This window comes from Lycium barbarum, chromosome 9 (genome assembly GCF_019175385.1).
Source record: "Lycium barbarum isolate Lr01 chromosome 9, ASM1917538v2, whole genome shotgun sequence".
Taxonomy (NCBI): Eukaryota; Viridiplantae; Streptophyta; class Magnoliopsida; order Solanales; family Solanaceae; genus Lycium; species Lycium barbarum.
In genome coordinates, this window is record NC_083345.1 from 17,742,482 (window position 1) to 17,761,799 (window position 19,318).

Below are 19,318 nucleotides of genomic sequence, written 5' to 3' on the forward strand. Positions count from 1 at the left end.
TCTTTTGTCTAGTAAATGAAAACAATATGTATATTGTACTGGTAATTTACATCAGTAGTTGGCAGATTGTTTGTTCATATTTCTGTTGTAATCTATTTATAATATAAAGTTAATAATAGATAAGGTGAGGTGATACCTCTCTATGACCAGCATTAATATTTTTCTTTTTTCTCGTTTTTTGGTTTTTCTCTAATTTTTTTGGCTTTTTCTCCTATTTTGCTCAATAAATAATAGTACTAATTAATACTCCACTTCTTCCTGTTCCTTTCAGATATATGTTACAGTAGGATTCTAATCTTTATTTGCAGCAATAAAAATAATGGTACCAACATAAAAGGACTACTTATTGCAATTAAATTTTCAATGTTTAGATTGATGAAATGAAAAAGTCAAGAATAAACAGTTACTTACGGTATTATATAAAGTTACACGTTATTGTCTTTATGGTTAAAAACTGCACAGTAGTGAATATTTATGGTAGCAAAGCTAAAGACAATTGACATATGTAACTGTGGAATTTGAATGACTCTTATCAGCTTATGATTCATAATAAATAAGAACAATTCCAAAAGTCCTTATAAATACATGATTCTCCTAACACGCCAAAACTTGCTTTTTGCACCGGCCACTTCATGATTCATGAAGCCCTTCGTTGCTTGGTGGCAAGATTCAACCGCAACAATGGCTAGAGAAGAAGAAACATGGGTAATGTAGTGGCTAGATATCTTTTCCTTTTCGTATTTTTTTTTTGTTTGGTAAGGGTAGAATTTCTTCCGAGAATTTTATAGATAATTATTGGAACTATATTAATAGAGAGGGTGTTTAATTTGCAGATGATTTTTTGTTGAGTGATGCTTCAAATTTGGATTGTTTCCATGATAACAGTGTGTATTAAATCTTTCTGAAGAGCAGTAGACTTTCCAGTCATCCAACACTATGTTTTGTCACGAGGTACTAGCTGGATGACATTTTTTTATCGATAACAAAGTGTAGAAAACTAAGAGACATATTCTTATGAGCTTGCATTTTCTCATTGGAATTAGACAGTGTTTGAGTAAATACTTGTGTGCGTGCTATACCGCCTATACTTCAGTAGTGTTCTTCACGACATTTTTTTATTCTTAATCTTTTTCATCATACACATAATCATCATATGTTGGATTCAAAATTTTGTTGGCTTAGCAATTGCCATTCTCATGTACACGAGAATTGATGTTTCCTATATGACACTGAATAAATCTTTTGAAAAATAGCTAAAGAGTGGAATTAACTCCTATGTTTCGAGCATTTCATATTCATAACCTCTAATTATTTAATGTACAAGTTTATGACACCTTAAAATCGCACCTACATGACATTTTCATCCCTTATCTTATTAATTGGAGTTGTTGTACACGGGAGGTGGAGATCAAAAGCACAGTTGAATATATATATATATATATATATATTTGGTTACACAAGATGAAGAAATATAGTGACGGAGAAGGAACATGTGTCATATAGCTCATGGTTTTTACTCAATTATTTATTTTTGCTTATTTATATGCAAGTTAGTGAATATCTTGATATTTTATTATTTGGGTGTCTTTGAGAATGCTCAAATTTTTCACCCTAAGTTGTGTGTTAGAACTAATCTGTTACTAGCTATTTTCGTTTTTTCTTTATATTTCTGAGTAGAAATCTGTGAGAAGATCGTGATAACTTTCAGTTTAGTTTTGAGTTTTTAGATTCATTCTCTTTAATATATGGAAAATATATGAAATTTCTTTTGTGAGGTTGTGTTGTCGTCTTATTTTTGTTTGAAGTGATGTATTTTTTATATTTAGGTATAATAATTAGTTCATAAATTTAATGAAATTATTCATGTTCTCGCAAAGCGCTGTTAAATTCACTAGTTTAGTATATATGAAGTTACAATGATTAGATGGTTAATTTAATGGAACTTTTCACATTAAATTTTTTTGTTTTACTTTTTACTCTGAGCAGTTTTAAGTTGCAATTGCAGCTTGTCAATATCTCTTTAATAATTTTCCTGAATAGGCAATCTTGGAATCGTGACTTAATTTGTATTTCTCTTTTTTATTATATTGCTTATTGAAATATTTATCAAATGCTGACATTAGTTATTCAATAAAATATTTTCATCTTTTATTATAACCCCGCGAAGCGCGGACAAGAACACTAGTTGGTAATACTCACAAGATGATTAACGCTCTTTCCTTTCCGGTTTCGCATAATTGGGACGGAGTAATTTGAGATTTTAGGTTAATTTCTACGTTCACTTGCTTTCTTGAATTCATGCTTTTGCTTGTGTATTCCTTTATTTAGATGAAGTGTTTGTTGCTTTTTGGCTTTTTCTTAGTTATCACTTATCAAGGTATAATAAAAGTATCCATCTCTTATGAACTTTTGAAATATCCAAGCATACCATTTCATCTTTTCTTTTCCTCTTAAAGCTTTTATTATCGTACTGTAAAAGAGATTTATGTGACTGATATTCATTAGTCTTAAAATAATGGAGCCAGAGACATATTTTCAGTGTTTAGAAATGAAACTATATATTAACCTTTCAGAAAGGTGTTATAATCAAGTTTAAAATTACTATTTTATTTTAAGAGTGGGTTTACTTTTTTATCATTGTATCAGATGTTGCAAATTATATTGCAGTTGTAAAATTAATTGTTATTTTTAAACATGAATTGATTTTGTTATTAATTTCTAAATGGTGGAAAATTCTTGTGCATAAAATTTTGTTATTTTTTCCCCGGATACATATTACCATCCCTTAGATCAAGACTTCACAAATAGAATTTGTATCTTTTAGATTACTTATTTGATTCAAATTTTCTTATAAAATTTATTTATAACAATGATTATTTAGTCATATTTTGATTGTCTTTTTATGATCGCGCGAAGCGCGGGCAAATTAACTATTAATAAACATAAAGCCAAATCCAATACTAAAAATTTAAATATCCTGTTTAAATCATGCAGCGTCAATTCAAGCTGAATGTAATTAAACATCTCAATAGATAGATAGCTATAACAAATGAAGATGATGTGGGCAGTGAAGGAATTTGTGCTTACCTCCATGAGTCTTACACTGAGCTTGAAGTAATTACTTCATACTATATCGTCTAAAAACGAAAGTTAAAGAGTGTATACTTGTTTTTGGAGACATGGTCATATCCTCCTTTTGTAATTTTTTGGTAATCAATGCAAGTATCTAATCGGGGGTTGAATGTTATACACACACTCATAAAATAAAGTAAAAAATAAAAAAAAGTGTTCCTCAATCAAGAACCATGACCGACTAGCCAAAAGTGAAACCAAACACACATGAATCAGAAGGTTACTTGTTCAGAACAATTTTCCAAAACCATAAAAATTAGATGATACAATAATCACTAACAGAGAATATTTTCACATACTAGTAAGTCTAGAATAGTTCTTTTTAAAGAAAAAACGTAACAGAAAATCCAAGCTTCATAAAGTAACAAGCTAGAAAGTTATGGTCTTTTAATTTGTAGAGGATGATATTTCACATCTAAATTAGATTTAGATCATATCATTAATCAAAACAATATTGTTATTTTCTTAGTAACCAATAATAAACATAAAGCTAAATTCAATAGTAGCAAAAAATTATAATACCCAAGTAAAATCATGGAGCATCAATTCAAGTTGAATGTAAACGAGTCTCAATAGTTGTACCAAATGAAGATGAAATGAAAAGAAAAGCCTAAAAGAAATTTGTGCTTACGATCCATGATTAGAGTCATTTTTTTTTTTTTTTGGTTTTTTTTTTTTTTTTTTTTGCGCTTGAAGTAAATTATTCGAAACAAGGCCATATACCCTCATCCTTTTGGTAATTTTTTTGGTAATAAATGCAAGTACCTAATCCGGGGTTAATATAGACGCAAAAACAAGTATTCCTGAATCTGGAACCATGACCAACTATCCAAATGTGAAACCAACAATACATGTTATTACTCGTTCAAACAATATTCCATAACCATAAAAATTAGATGACACAATAATCACTTACAGAGATTATTTTCACATACCAGAAGTCCAGAATAATTCTTATTACTAGTAAAAACTTTTTCTAAGAAAAAAGATTAAAAATCCAAGCTTAACCAAGTTCCAAGCTAGAATTATTGTCATTTGACAAATCTTAAGGACCATAAATAAAACTTCCAAATTTCGATCTTCATTGACTTTCTTCAATGTTCTTGCCAACAGTAGCCTTCTTTTGATTAGCTTTTTCTGCTTCTAATTCTCTAAACCTATGCAAATACCTCTTCAAAGGCACAACATAATCATCAAATCCTAAACTTCCATAGCCCAATAAATATCATCTCCATTCAATGTCTTGCGTTTCTCCTTGTGACATTTATCCGATGCTTCTCCAGTAACAAAGCTAATGAACTCAGATACACATTCTTGCATTGTTTCTTTGGCCTCTTTCGAAATCTTGGTGTTTTGAGGAAGAATTTGCTTCATAAGACTCCCCACATTAGCTATTGGCAATAACCTATCTTGCTCCTTAGTCCCTCCTTCCCCACTTGAGTTAATTGACCCTAATATATTGTTGATGTTATCAACCATTTTGGGAAACCTAGGAACTCGATCCCCTCAAACACAGACACGTTTACTTTTCACTCAGCGTATTATTTGCCTCTTTATTATAAGCACAAGTTCGTCTGTATTACGCTAACTTGTAATTAAAAATTTATAATGTAGTGTGATATAGCTAAAGATTCTACGATATATAAAAGTATCTAGTACTAGTGTGGAGCTAAAATGACAGGTAAATTTGTATAGGTGGTACAAAGTTAGATCAGATTTTGTTATAGGAGTATATATAATTAGCCTTTATTAAAATTAGCACTTTGCTTTAATCAATTATGAATCAAAATCAAATGGTCCCCTCCCCTCTACCTTCCTACTTGTTAATGTTTAATACTATCCAATAGTTGAAAGTTGAATAGAGAAAAAAAAACATGAGTTGAAATTAAGTTGAAACCCTAGATTGTTGGATGGTGACCTACTAATTAGAATAGGTCTTTGCAATAGATAGTGTTAATCCAGTCTTTTGCAAACTTCATAATTTTAACGTTGTCAAATTAAGTGTGAATTTGTCATTTTCCACTCCACAAACTCTGGGACACCACATACGAGGATATGAATCTTGATTTATTTCAGAAGGTAAACAATATAAATTAGTGGAAGCGTACGATAAAGTTGATGTATGTGGCAGGCAAGGTTGTATAAATTAATGAAAATAGGACACCAATTATTGCTCCAGAATTAAGTTAACGGAAAAGGGCCAAAATTATCCCTAAACTTTGAAAAATAGTTTATCTATACCCTTCGTTATACTTTAGGGCCAATTATACCCTTATAGTTATACTATAGGGTCAATTATACCCTTCTGTCTAACTGTTGCCACGTGGCATCATCCCAGCCTTTCAAAATTATTTTACCCTCAAATAATTTTTTACTCACTAAAATAACTCAATCCGACCCGAATTTTTTTTTTTCAGCAAAAATAATACGGATAATTTTTTCAGAAAAAAATATAAAAATTATCCGTATTATTTTTGCTGAAAAAAAAAATTCGGATCAAATTGAGTTATTTTAGTGAGTAAAATATTATTTGAGAGTAAAATAATTTTGAAGGGCTGGAATGATGCCACGTGGCAACAATTAGACAGAAGGGTATAATTGACCCCATAGTATAACTGTAAGGGTATAATTGACCCTAAAATATAATGAAGGGTATGAATGAACTATTTTTCAAAGTTCAGGGGTAATTTTGACCCTTTTCCGTTAAGTTAATTACAGGTAAGGAATCAAACTGTACCCGTCATTGTGAAAATGACTTGTTTCCAAATTGGATGATACTGGAAAGCTGCTAGAATTTAGTCAATAGCGTGGTTTATTAATTAGGTCCTGTTTCTTTTACTTTAACAGATGTATTTTTGGTTTTGCTAGCCAACCGAATAACCATACATTGTCTTACAAATTATTAGTCCTTACTCAAGGAAACAACGTATTATACACAAGCTATAATTTATCGGATCAGGTTGAGGTAAATTGGTATTAAAGATTTTAACAATGTAGCATAATATCACAAACATGGATATATGATGGTGGGCATATTTGATATATTTTATGTCATTTTTCCAACGCTTTTACCGCTCTTTATGATGAGTTTATGAATTAAAAAATGTCCAACTTAGTTAGTATTGTGATTGTTACGCTAATGGGTGTTGTCTGATGATTCGGGGACATTATGGAGCTAAACCGAGAATAAAACTCGTAAAAGCGAGGGAATAAAATGCAGCTGCTAAGCCAAAAGGAATCAGAAAAGAACAGAATGAAAAGAAGAGGAAAAAAAAAAAAAAGTGAAGCAGCAGTTTGATGTTAGATCTATGCCAAGCTCCAATAAGGCACAAAATGTTAGATAGTTTGTATATATATGAAGTGGGATTGTTCCACAACATAAGGCAAAAAGAGTTTGAAGACATTATATGTTAAGATCTAGGTATTTTTAGATTTTATTCAAAATCTGAAATTTAAATGAACATGTTTGTTCGTGAAAAGTCATGCCTATTCACAATAGTTACTTTTCTAACTCTATAAATAAGACCTTTCTTCATTGAGTGACTATGAAAAATCTGCATGAATAATCTGTGTTTTGTTGTATCCTGAAGGAAATTGCTTGTATTTTCCTCAATATGTATACGGACAATATCTCTTTAAGGAAAGTCGATTCTTCACGCCTTAAAGCCATTTCTTCTTCAATTATGTTTACCTATTTTTCTAATAATCATAAAGAGATATTTCATTATGAAGAAGATATTGCATTCAAATTTACGGATGTTGGTAAAGAGAAATCGGGACTGTTGTTGGTGGCTGTTTGACGGAAATCAGATTCATTTTGGAAATCATAATTAAGAAAAAGTGCATGTATTCATGGCACTAGTAATCCTAAGTTTGGACGTAGATGATGATTTTAGCAGTGCCGCCCGGAAGTTGTAAGGCCAATAAATAGGGGTGGACCCATGTGCTAAGTTTTGATGCTCGAGCACCCATTAACCGTGGAGGATACTCTACGTAGACATATAGAAAATATTGAAGTTTTATTATAAACTAATAAATAGCACCCATGAGGTAATAAAATATCTTAGTGCTCCGGTTAAAAGGTTGTAGGCTTTAGATTAAGCCATGGAGTAAGCAATTTCGAATCCTAGAATGAGCAATATATTTTTGTTGATTTTAAGATGAGCACCCAAAATCACTGAATCCTGGGTTGTCACTGCCAATAATGCTCTTCATCTTCAAAGGTCTCATAAGTATTAAAAAAAAAAAAAGTTTCTTCTAACGTATTTAGAGCCACAGTCAAATACTTTGGTAGTGGAAATTTGATTTCCCAAATCACGAAACCCTGTGCAGTGAAAACAGAGGGGTAATAGAACAAATGAAGGGAGAAAAGGAAAAATGCAGGTAAAAAAGGCAACAACTTCTTGACAATGATGACTAAAACAATGCACTGACGTTGTTTGAAGGCAACGCATGATTTAAACAAAAAATTAAGGAGGAAGCTAATCATCAAGTTCCATGTGAGGAAGCGGTACTATAGAAAAGGGATCTACCGCTTCATAAAATCATACGGTGTTTTTTCTTCTGAGAATTGACATTGATTTTGATCTTGCAAAAGGTGATCACATCAAAGCAATGGATTAAGAAAAAGTGACATAAATGAAGGTTTTACTTCTTTAGCCCTATTTATTATTTATTTATAACATTCTACCCTTGTGATTTTCATGAAATTTGTTTTGATAATATTCGAGTAGATGATCCACTTATGATGATCATGAGAAGTGCATGCTATAATTAGGATTAACATATATTAAAGATCTTATATTTGTTACTCCTTTTGCCAAATGAAATACATTAATTGGCATATAATATGAGTTACATGCATAGAAATATGAGGAAGGTTATTTCTCAAGTTGTTTAAACATGATTTAAACTTACACTAATACTTGTGATTTAAAAAAAAAAAATCTTTCTGGTTAATGAAACAGAGAACAATGGTATTAATACTACAAGTAAGGCTATCAATTTGTGGCAATTTGTTTCTAAAATCAAGAAACAAATGATTCAGGTAATCTTTTTGAAAATGTCCAAAGTTAATATGTTTCTCTTGGGAGAGACCTGGGTGACAATATGAACGATGGTACTTAAATGACTTATTATTTCCTTTGCATAGGAGTTTGGAAAAAATATTTGAAATATTTAGGACCCGTTTGACCATAAGAATTATTCACTTTTTGTCGGAAATTTTTTTCACTTGTTTCAAAAATTAGTGTTTGGCCATGAAAATTCCAAATACAACTTCAAATTGAAGTTGTATTTGGAATTTGAAAAATAAGAAAAACTTATTTTTCAAGTACATTTCAACAACAACAACAAAAAAAAAAAAAAACTATTTGCAAAAACTATGGCTGACTCCAACTCCAACTCCAAAATTTCCAAAAAAGTGAAAAAGTTTTTTGTTTCTATGGCCAAACGCCTACTTAAAGTGCGGGGGGTGTTTGACTTATGATTTAAAGTCAATATTGAATTCAATGTTTAATATAATTTGAAGAACTTGAGATAGAAATTCATTTAAATTGTATGGTTCTTCAACTCCCACAAAATCCTTAGGTGGATATATATTGACATGGCCTTGAATGAATTCATAATATGGTCGGTCTTGGTGACAACTAGTTGATGAAACAACTAATTTGAAATTTGGATATTGTTGGCCATATGTCTTATCAGAAAAATTGTGTTCTTTTGTAAGAGGGTGTCACTTGAAATGTTATATTCCCTCGTGTAAAGATGTCACTTGAGAGGTCCTGACTTTCATAATAAGATTTCAAGTATTTAGTATTATTTGGAAAGAACACTTAAAATGTTTAAAGTGTGAGGATGCTTGGCTTATGATTGATAGCCAATAAGATTTGAAGAAGTTAAAGATATGAAACTATTTCTTCAACTGTCACAAAATATATTCTTGATGTGGTAGTTCAACCTATCTTGCTCCATAATCCTTCCTTCTTCGCTTTAATTAGGTCCCTCTATCTAATATGTTGATTTTATCAACCATTTTGGGAAACCTAAAAACTCGATCATCTCAAACACAAACACGTTTGCCTTTCGTTCTACGTATTACTAGCCTTTTTAGTAAGCACAAGTTCGTTTGTATCACGCTAATTTGGTTAAAAGTTTATAATATAGCGTGATATTGTCAAAGATTTTACGATATATAAAAGTATCCAATATTATTGCGGAGACCGAATGACAGGCAAATTTGTATAGGTGGTACAAAGTTAGGTCATAATTTGTTATAGGGAGGACTTATATAATTAAAAAAGAATGCTAAAAGAGGGTTCTTTTGAAAGAAAATTAGCAACATTACATTGGTAGCCTTTATTCAAAAGCACTGAATTACCGATCAAATGGTCCCCTACCCTATCCCTTCCTACTTTTAATGTTTAATCTTCGTACAAGCTTTAGTAACCATGTGCCTTAAACTATGCTTGAAATGTTGAAATTTGTGTTCCAACTATATATAATGCACCTGTGCTTGTAAGTTTACTACCAGACAACACCTATAAAGATCCGTTTGAACATATGTATGAGTCCTGTTGTTGGATGACCTAGCTACTACCTAGTAGGTCCTTGTAGGAGATAATATAATGTCAGTCCAGTCTTTTGCAAAAATCATTTAATTTAACGTTGTCAATTAATGAAGTTCAAAATTGTCGATAATATTGTCCATTCCATAAACCCGGGGACACTACATGCGAGGATATGGAAATGAATTTTTTGCTTTGTTTCGGATGGTCACATGAATAACATGAGTATATTATTATAGGAGCTTCCTAGTAGCTTAATTAATTGTTGAAATCACATATTATTTGTTATACCTTTGTATCTTTTGGTCTCCTTCAGGAGTAATAAGGTATCTGTATATATATGAGCCATCGTTCTAATTCCTTGTTTTCTATTATGGATCGAGCCCAAGAATGCAATCACCGACCATCCTTGCTTTCAGCAAAGAGCGACCGTTGAATATATAACTTATATACATTGACGATTTTGCATTATCAGATCACTTTTACCCGTTGAGGCAGGTAAACTATTTATTTTCTAGATTCAAAATCATATACTATTTTTTATAAAGATGCTTAACTTGATTTATGCTTCTATTTTGTTCCTTCCAACACAAAGGGCAGTACCTCAAGGGATTAATTTTCTCTTTTCAAAACAATGTCCGGTATTCGCTCTTTCACGAATCCTTTCTCTAGCTAAATAATGAGAAAAAGGGCTTATGCTTTCGCCACGATCCTCCGTACCCTTTACTCAATGTTTTGATTTTATTTAGTTACCTTGAGGTTTGGCCATTTTCCGGATCCACACACAATGTTTTCTATATCAGGCTGTCCTCCTTTTGTTTCCCCCTTATGTCCCCTAATTCAAGAAACTGTAAACAAATCCAACCGTAAATTGAGGCTTAAGTGATGGATTTGACTCCCAAGTCAGGTGATATGCACAAAAAAGGTCTTTCAACACTACCTTTAGAATTTGACCTCGTAAAAGAAAAATGTGTCACAATAACCTTTGTCATAATCAGAGCAAACTTTTGGCTGTTTGCCAGGATTTTTATTTATTATTAGGAAAAACTTGTTTTAACAACAAGTTATGGTAATCGTTAGAATTTTTGACCAAATCCAAACGAATAGCCATGAGCTTTTCAGCATTTGTGGCTGATATTATGGCAATCCGTCAGGATTTGTGGTCAAACTCCTGACAATCACTATACTTTGTTGTGTAAAAAATTCATCAACTCGTTTTTTCTTCGGAATTGATCCAAATCAACTTTAAATGAGTCCAAGTTTGATATTGATCCTTCTAATACCAATCCCAACAATTTCCAATTATTAAATTTAACTCTTCAAAAATCAATAGACTTACTTTGTTTTCTTCAATAAATAAGCTAATAAAATCCAGCAATAATATTTTTCATATTTCTTCAACCAAAACAATCAAAATAGCCACAAATAAGTAGTAATAAGTATTCAATTTTCTAAAGTACGTATGAAGATGATAAAGACAGAGGAACGCGGAGAAGGAATTCTGGCGAGAATCTAAATTTGATACAGTTATGTTAACAAAGTTAGCAGTGTTAACAGGGATAAAAATTAAATGAACATCCTCTGAAAAGACACCAAGCGTAAATCATATCATATCATACTATATTAAAAGTGAGAAGCTCCAACGTACAAAATTAATATACGAAAATGCCCCTCAAAAGTTGAATGGTATTATCACATCCTTCAAAAATAAATTGCTCCTACAATATTAATTACAAAAATGTAAAAGTATTTCATTTAATAATCCAGTTGAATCTAAAGTATTTCATTTAATAATCCAATTGAATCTCTTCCACTACTCATGAAATTATGAATACACAAATTAAATGCACTTCTACTTCCTCCTTTCACTTGTACTTGTTCACTTTTGATTTTGCACACGCCTTAAGAAATAATAAATGAAGTGCATAATTTACCAATGTACCCATATTAATTGGTGCATATTTTTATTGGATTTGAAGAATGATTGAAAGTGAGTATTTAATACCATGGGTAAACACAGGAAAAAAGAAATTGTCTTCTCTTGATATACTAAAGTGACAAGTAAAAGTGAAATTCTAATTTTTATTTTTAGAATACTGAACAAGTAAAAGTTAAACAGAAGGAGTAATAGTGTACGGTATACGTGGGAATTTATGAGATCTTTTTGCATTCCCAACAAACTTCTCCGTTTGATTTTGCTTGAATGATTATCAATAAATTCTTAATTAATTTGCTTAATAGGCTTATTTCTCACCATTTTTTATCCAAACAAAAATAAAAAATCAGCAAGGATGTTTGTAACATTTTTTCTTTTGGCCCTCGACCACTTAAAAACTTCTGGCTGTAGATGCGTTATCTCCATATGCTGTAGCCTGTAAGTTTTCATTACCTTTTCATTAGGGATAAAAAAAAAATTTTTGTTTCAGCAAATATTACTACGTACTTACAATAATTGCATCTGTAGGGCAGTCCTTTTCTTGATTGATACCAGCGTAAATAGAAACGACACAAGAAAATGAAATAATTGATGCCTAGACCTATGACTGCAGTCTAGAAGTCTAGAATAATTCTTATTATTACTAGTAAAAACTTTTCTAAGAATAAAAATTAGGAGTTGAGAAAATCTAAGCTTAATCAAGATTGTCATTTGACAAATCTTAAGGACCATAAAAACTTCCCTGGAAATTTCGATGTTCATTGTTCTTGACTTTCTTCAAGGTTCTTGCCAACAGTAGCCTTATTTTGATTAGCTTTTTCTCCTTCTATTTCTCTAAACCTATGCAAATATCTCTTCAATGTCTCTAAACCGACGCCTCTCCGGTCTAATGAACTCAGATACACATTCTTGCATTGTTTCTTTGGCTTCTTTTGAAAATTTTGCGTTTTGAGGGAGAATTTGCTTCATAATTCGCCCCACATTAGCTATTGGCAACAGCCAATCTTGCTCCTTAATCCCTTCTTCTTCGCTTGAATTAGGACCCTCTATAAACCCAATGCCTCTCTTTTCCTAGATTGCACATCTGTGATTCGTAACTAGTTGAAAGAAAAAAAATTCTATGAAATTTTCAGGATAAACCCACTTTGTTTCTTCTGATCCCATATGAGATTGAACTGACTTTGGAATATGGATTTTGTAAATATATACATAATGTACATATCGAGATGCAACAGTTAAAGTTGACATATGTGATAACAATACATTTTAGGAAGCTCCGTGACTGTATTAGTGGCTGAGAAAGTGGAAAGCAGTGGCTTCACTACCGGTGATATGACCGACGTAATGGAATTGAATATTACTGGAGGCAATTGTACTGGAGGGGATCTTTACCCCTTTATTGTGATATCATCAAAGATTTTACCATATATAGAAGTATTCAGTATTAGTGCGGAGACAGAATGACAAGCAAATTTGTATAGGTGGTACAAAGTTAGGTCATATTTGTTATTGGGAGTACTTATCTATATACTATATTAAAAGCACGATCTTAAAAATATTGATTGAATTTTTTACATTTCATTAAAAAAAATTACAGTGGACAAAATTGTCTTTTACTATCTTCTTAAATATTAAATAAATGTAATTTCCCTAATATTTAGGAATAGTCATTTAATAACTTACCTACTATTTAGGAATAGTCATTTAATGCGTATATTCTTTTTAGCAGGAAAGTTTGTTCGCTTTCAACTGTATTTATATTTAGGACTACTAAATTATTTATACGTATAAGGTATATCCTTTTAGATTTAGGAGTATTATTAAGTTTTGTCGATCGGTTTATCCGTCTAAATTTACTCTTGAGCGTCAATGTTGTCTCCCTATCTACGGCCAACTTCCAACACTCACAAAAGTTTTAAAGTCCTTTCAAATTTGTAACAGTAGATGCCATTGAGCAAAGAGATGCAGTTAGCCCATTGAGCAATTAGTTGCTATTAGGAATCAAGCAACTAATAACCAAGACACTTAGCTTGCTGCACATTCAGGTAACGCATTTAAGTTCATCATATATTTTGTGTTTCAATTTTTGCATTCATTCATTAAAATTTTGTATTGTTTGAATAGAAATATATAAGGATCTCATATACTGTCTATAGTTTGCCTATACTATATTACTATTGCATTGATTCAAAGAGGAAAGTTACAGCTAGCAATTAGAGGTTTGTCAATTAAAAAGTTGTTATCCAAAGAGCTACATTATTTGTATACTAAATAGAAAAACGTGCTAATCTAATTCAAAATAAAAGGTTGACTCAAAGCTGTTGTCAATACAAAAAAAAGTTAAGTGAAAGGTTGAACACCTAATTTGACTCATATACAAATTTATGTATGTGTGGACTTAGTTTGCTTCATAGTTCTATTGGTGGAGATCATTTAAAATTGAAGGGTATAAAGGACGATTTAGCTTTTTTTTTTTTTTTTTTTTGGAAATTTACAAATTGTCGCAGGGTACCTACACTTTACTGATAAAGTGGAGTCCCAGTTACAATCTAATTAACATCTAACACTGCCCAATCCTCTTACTCAACGAAATTTTCGTTTAATCAACAAAATATCTAATGTGGCAACTGGCAACCATGTGTTTTACTCATGATGACGATGATAAACTATATGCCAAGAAAATGGAATAGGTTAATCAAGCTCGGTTTGTTCGTCTTTTGGTTTGTAGATTGGAAAACCGATTACTGAATTGGAATAGGTTCTTTTGGACCATTTTGGTTTGTGCTTCTTTTGAGTTTCAAACTGATTCATGCAAATTACAAAAAATGTTCTGCCTTTAAGTTCTTAGAAATTAATTCATACTTTTGCCGCTTGGACAAACTTTTTCTGAAAAAACAAATAAATAATAGGTTCTTTTGAACTTAGAAAAGAAAACATGAAACCAGACGAAATACCCAAAAAATCTAACCAAAAGAACTGAAAATTAATTTTGTGAAAGAGAGGATGATTTGGTAGAGAATGAGGGTACAACAAAGGGTCTTGCTAAATATAATTTTGACCTATAAAATATTAGCAGGTTGTGTCAAGTGGGGCAAGTACTAAAATGGTTAAAATGGGTAGCTTTTATTTCTTAAAAATCTGGCTTAAAATAAAATTCCGTGTACAAAATTCGAGGAAAAAATCACCTAAATTGGTTGCGTAATTTTGTAGGTATACAATAAAATCGAATGACTTTCTAAGAGAACTGCCCATAGTTGAGTAACCATCTGAGATATTAACTCATATTTAGTTGGTCATAAGCATGTCAATAACTTCTCTTTTTTAATATGTTTATTTTGTTTCTATTTGCAAACAAAAGTTAAGCTTTTTAACATGATATACTTTTTTTTGATATGGCTTTTAACATGATTTGCTTTGCTCTCTTTTTATTTCGTTATTTCTTAAAATGCTGATATCTTTCAATTTTATATGGTTTGACTTTATTGTTCCTTAAAGTCGTTAGCGTTTAGAAGTTTAAAATATGGACGTTGTATATTTTTTTGGAGTACAAGGGTTCAGAGATGATTACAATGTACATCTTTTCCTATTGATTAGCTACATGGTTGCAGACATGCAGAATGGAGGTAATTATAGAAGCGGCTCATGAGAATTCGTTATGTCGCCTTATCCTGCGCACATAAAAGATGATTTGTATGTTTTTTTTTTTAATTTAAAGCCACCTTCATGGTGGGGGGTTAGGCTTCACCCCTACCTTGTATATTAATAACCAAAAGGAGAATACATGCACCCGAGGTATGAAGTGCCTAACCTCAGTATAAGTTTCTAAAGCTTTGGGCATACCCATTGCTTCTATCCTTGTTCTCCACGGTCTAAAATTAAAAGATTTATAAAAATTAGGACCATAGGTCACTATAGAGATGGTGAGGGAGTGAATCTCATGTTCCCAGTTTAGCTCCCAAAAGCTTGAGGTTAGACTATACATCAGGTACCACATCATTAAAAGTGATATCTTTGAATTTTTTGTTCCTAATCCTGAAATTAGGAGTTCCACACATATCCAAGTTGATATGTCCTCTAATTTGAGTAGAAAGATCTTCGAAATAGGAGAATATTTTGATGCCTCGGTGGTTGTGGCTCATTGCAGCTAGCAAATCGGATACCTTATTAGCTTCACGATAGCAGTGTTGGATAGACCATGTTGCACCCTCCAGATGCCTTCTAATGTCCCTGATGGTTCCCTCAATCTGCCAAGGAATCTTGAAAATTTGCTTAACCCAAGAAAGTAAAAGGATGGAATCTGTTTCCAGCTCAATGTTGGTGATGTTGTGCTGAATGCACCATTGAATTCCAAATAAAAGAGCCTTTGCTTCAGCGTTGTTGCTAGTTCCATTATTAAAGTGAATGGAGTAAGCCATTATCATTTTCCCTTGTGCGTCTCTGATGACTCCTCCTCCCCCACATGATTCATTTCTCAGGGTCCCATCACTGTTTAGCTTGAAGAAGTTAGAGGCTGGTTTGTTCCAGTAGACTATCCTGCAAAACTTAAACACTATCTTCTTGTCTAGAAGTTGGATTAGTTCTTCCCAAGATAAATCATATTTGAAATTTAAGAATTGTAATCTAATAATCATAAGAATGGTTTGACCTATCTGATGAAGTAGTTTGGGAAGGAAATATTTTTTCTTTCCAAATCTACTACTACACCTGGTTCTCCACAGTTCCCAAACCACGACAATAGGACAAATCCTAATTAGGAGAACCGAGATAGGATTATTGGGAACTACAGACCACCAAGAATTAAAGGCTTCCTGTAAGGTTCTGAAAATACCTGAAATACCCATTAATGATCCGAAGTGTTTCCAAGCAGCAAGGGCTAACGTGCCATTAACAAATAAGTGTTGAGTGGATTCAGGTACAGGGATTCTGCAACAATGGCATTTAAGATTGCTCCTGATGTCAAATTTTTGGATGTTGTCATCTGTTGAAATCTTCCTAAGAAGGATCCTCCAAGAAACAAAGGACATCTTGAAAGGTAAGGCTTTATGCCAAACCTTACTGATAAAAGAATTCTCAGCTCTAGAATGTCTCAATAGGTTCCAAGCACTCCCCACTGAGAAGGAACCATTATTGGACAATTTCCAGATTGGTTTGTCATTAAAATCTTGGATAATAATGTCCATATTCTGAATAAAGATCTTGACTTGATCATGAACCCCTGGACAGAGGTCCCAATGCCAAACACCATCAACAAGAATGTCCTTTAGACATATATTTTTGGGGCTGAAATCAGGGAGAATAAGTTTATATAAAGGACCTAGAAAGGTCCAGTTATCAAACCAGAAAGAGATCAGACCCTTGCCAACTGACCAATGTAATTTATCCTCCACTTTATCTTTAATTGTACATATAGCTTTCCAGCTGTGAGATTAACCAGCCCTCCATTTAACTTTCACAGGGTGAGATTTGTGGCTATATTTGGCATTCAGGAATATGGACCATAGAGATTCCACAGTTCTAAATCTCCACCATTGTTTAGCAGTGAAGGCCTTACTAACATCTCCCAAGCTCCTGAAATTAGTGCCCCCTTCGGTAAAAGGGAAAGCCATATTGTCCCAAGAAGACCAGTGATATCTTTTGGCACCATCGGTATCACTCCAAAAGAACCTATTTAGCTCCAGTTCAATTATCTTAAAAACACCTTTAGGAGGTTGCAGGACAGCCAGAAGATGAGACGGCATTGCTTGGAGCACATGCTTGATAAGAGTGCTTTTGCCTCCTGGGGAAAGAAGCTTGTAATTCCATCCTCTAATTCTGGTGAGGATCTTATGGATCATTTCAGTGTAGTAAGAGATTCTTTTTCTACCGGTATACAGAGGACAGCTAAGATATTTGAAAGGTAAGGATTCCTTCTTCATTCCAGTAATCCTGGATGCCCTGTCAACTCTTCTTGAGCTAGCCTTGGAATGGAGAATAATAGTACTTTTATGCTTGTTAATTTGTTGTCCAGAAGCAGCTTCATAAGATTCCAGGGTTCTCATAATCCTTTTCAAGGATTTTCTGTTTCCACTGGTGAACAAGATAACATCATCTGCAAAACAAAGATGGTTAATATTAGGCCCTCTTTTATTCATATAAAAATTTCTAAAGTTGGGGTCATCATGAAGTTTGTTAAGTAATATAGAAAGAGGTTCAGCACTTATAACAAAAAGAGAAGGGGAAATGAGATCTCCCTGTCTGAGACCATTTTCAGATTTAAAGAAACCAAACCTCCCTCCATTGAGCACTAAGGAATACCAGTTATTAGAAATAAATTTAAGAATCAGATTAACCCAATGATCATTGAAGCCCAATCTTTTCATGACAGCATAGAGATAAGGCCACGAGACTTTATCATACGCCTTGGCCATATCTAATTTGATAACCATATTGCCTCCCTTATTGGGCTTTCCCATATCATTGAGGATCTCTTGAGCCAGAAGGATGTTTTCTGAGATCATTTTGCCTTTGATGAAGCCACTTTGGTTGGGGGAAATGAGTTTAGGAAGAAGAGGACCCATTTTGGAGTTAATAATCTTGGATATGATTTTGCTAGTCACATTGCACAGACTGATAGGTCTGAGATCTGAGAACTGTTGAGAGTGCTCAACCTTTGGAATCATGACAAGGCAAGTGTGTGAAAAGAATTTAGGCAAAAAAACACCTCCACTAAAGAAGCTTTGAATAGGATTCACCAGGTCATTAGAAATTATCTCCCAAGTAGCTTGGAAAAACTTTCCATTCAGTCCATCAGGACCTGGAGAGCTGTCAGGATCAATGGACATAACTGCTGTTGACACCCAATTTTGTCCCGCCTCTCCTCCGAAATACCTATTTACGCTTCTAATATTTTGGAAAATTAAAAAAAATATATGTTTATGTTTTACTATAATTATTAGCTTTATTTATACCAACATTTCATTATCCTGTCATTATCTTTACTGCCGTCACTACTACCGTTATTATCATTATCATTATTATTATTAATTTATTATTATTATTATTATTATTATTATTATTAATTTATTATTATTATTATTATTATTATCATTATTATTACTACTAATTATTATTATTAGCATTATTGTCACCGCTATTCGTTACTTTCATTTTATTATTAGTATTATTATAATTTTTACGTTTCAGCATTTTTTACCAAGTTCTGCACACATATCGCATTTTTATTTCGCACAATTAAATGACAGCGTTTATTTATTGTTAAAATGATATTGCACGGCTATTATAGCATCATATAATTTTATTACCCGAGTCCTAATAATTACACATTTTGTATTAGGTAATATTTTGTCATACTCAGTATATTACTAATTAAAATGGGTCTTTTATTCAAATTTAGAAGCCAAACTATTTCTTGCACTCAGTCCGTATTTTGACTTACCGGACCCCAAATCAAAGTCCGATTAGCTCCTAATATTTTTGGACTAGCCCATATCTTTTATCTCAATTTTTAGACCAGTCTATGTTTTTAATTCTAGCCCATTCTTTCAATACTCAGTCCAAAATTTGACCCAGTCCACAAATGGACTGGGTCCGGCCCATTTCCGCTCAAAAATGAGGGAAACCCTTTTTAGGGTTTCCCCTTCATCCTTTTCCTTTTCTTTCCCTCCTCTCCGCCGCTCTTCCTCTC

The 19,318-nt window shown here is 32.5% G+C and overlaps 1 protein-coding gene and 1 pseudogene across 1 annotated transcript; both read right to left on the minus strand.

Moving 5' to 3' along the window:
* Nucleotides 1-4,213: 4,213 nt before the first annotated feature.
* On the minus strand, nt 4,214-4,611 carry LOC132611713 (nuclear transcription factor Y subunit B-5-like; annotated as a pseudogene).
* Nucleotides 4,612-12,474: 7,863 nt separating this feature from the next.
* LOC132611714 (uncharacterized) lies at nt 12,475-18,455 on the minus strand. The gene is made up of 3 exons (XM_060326098.1): nt 17,066-18,455; nt 15,624-16,948; nt 12,475-12,705 (listed from the first exon to the last, which is right to left on the minus strand). The coding sequence occupies exons 1-3, from the start codon at nt 18,453-18,455 to the stop codon at nt 12,475-12,477; spliced, it is 2,946 nt and encodes a 981-aa protein (XP_060182081.1).
* Between the last annotated feature and the right edge of the window lie 863 nt (nt 18,456-19,318).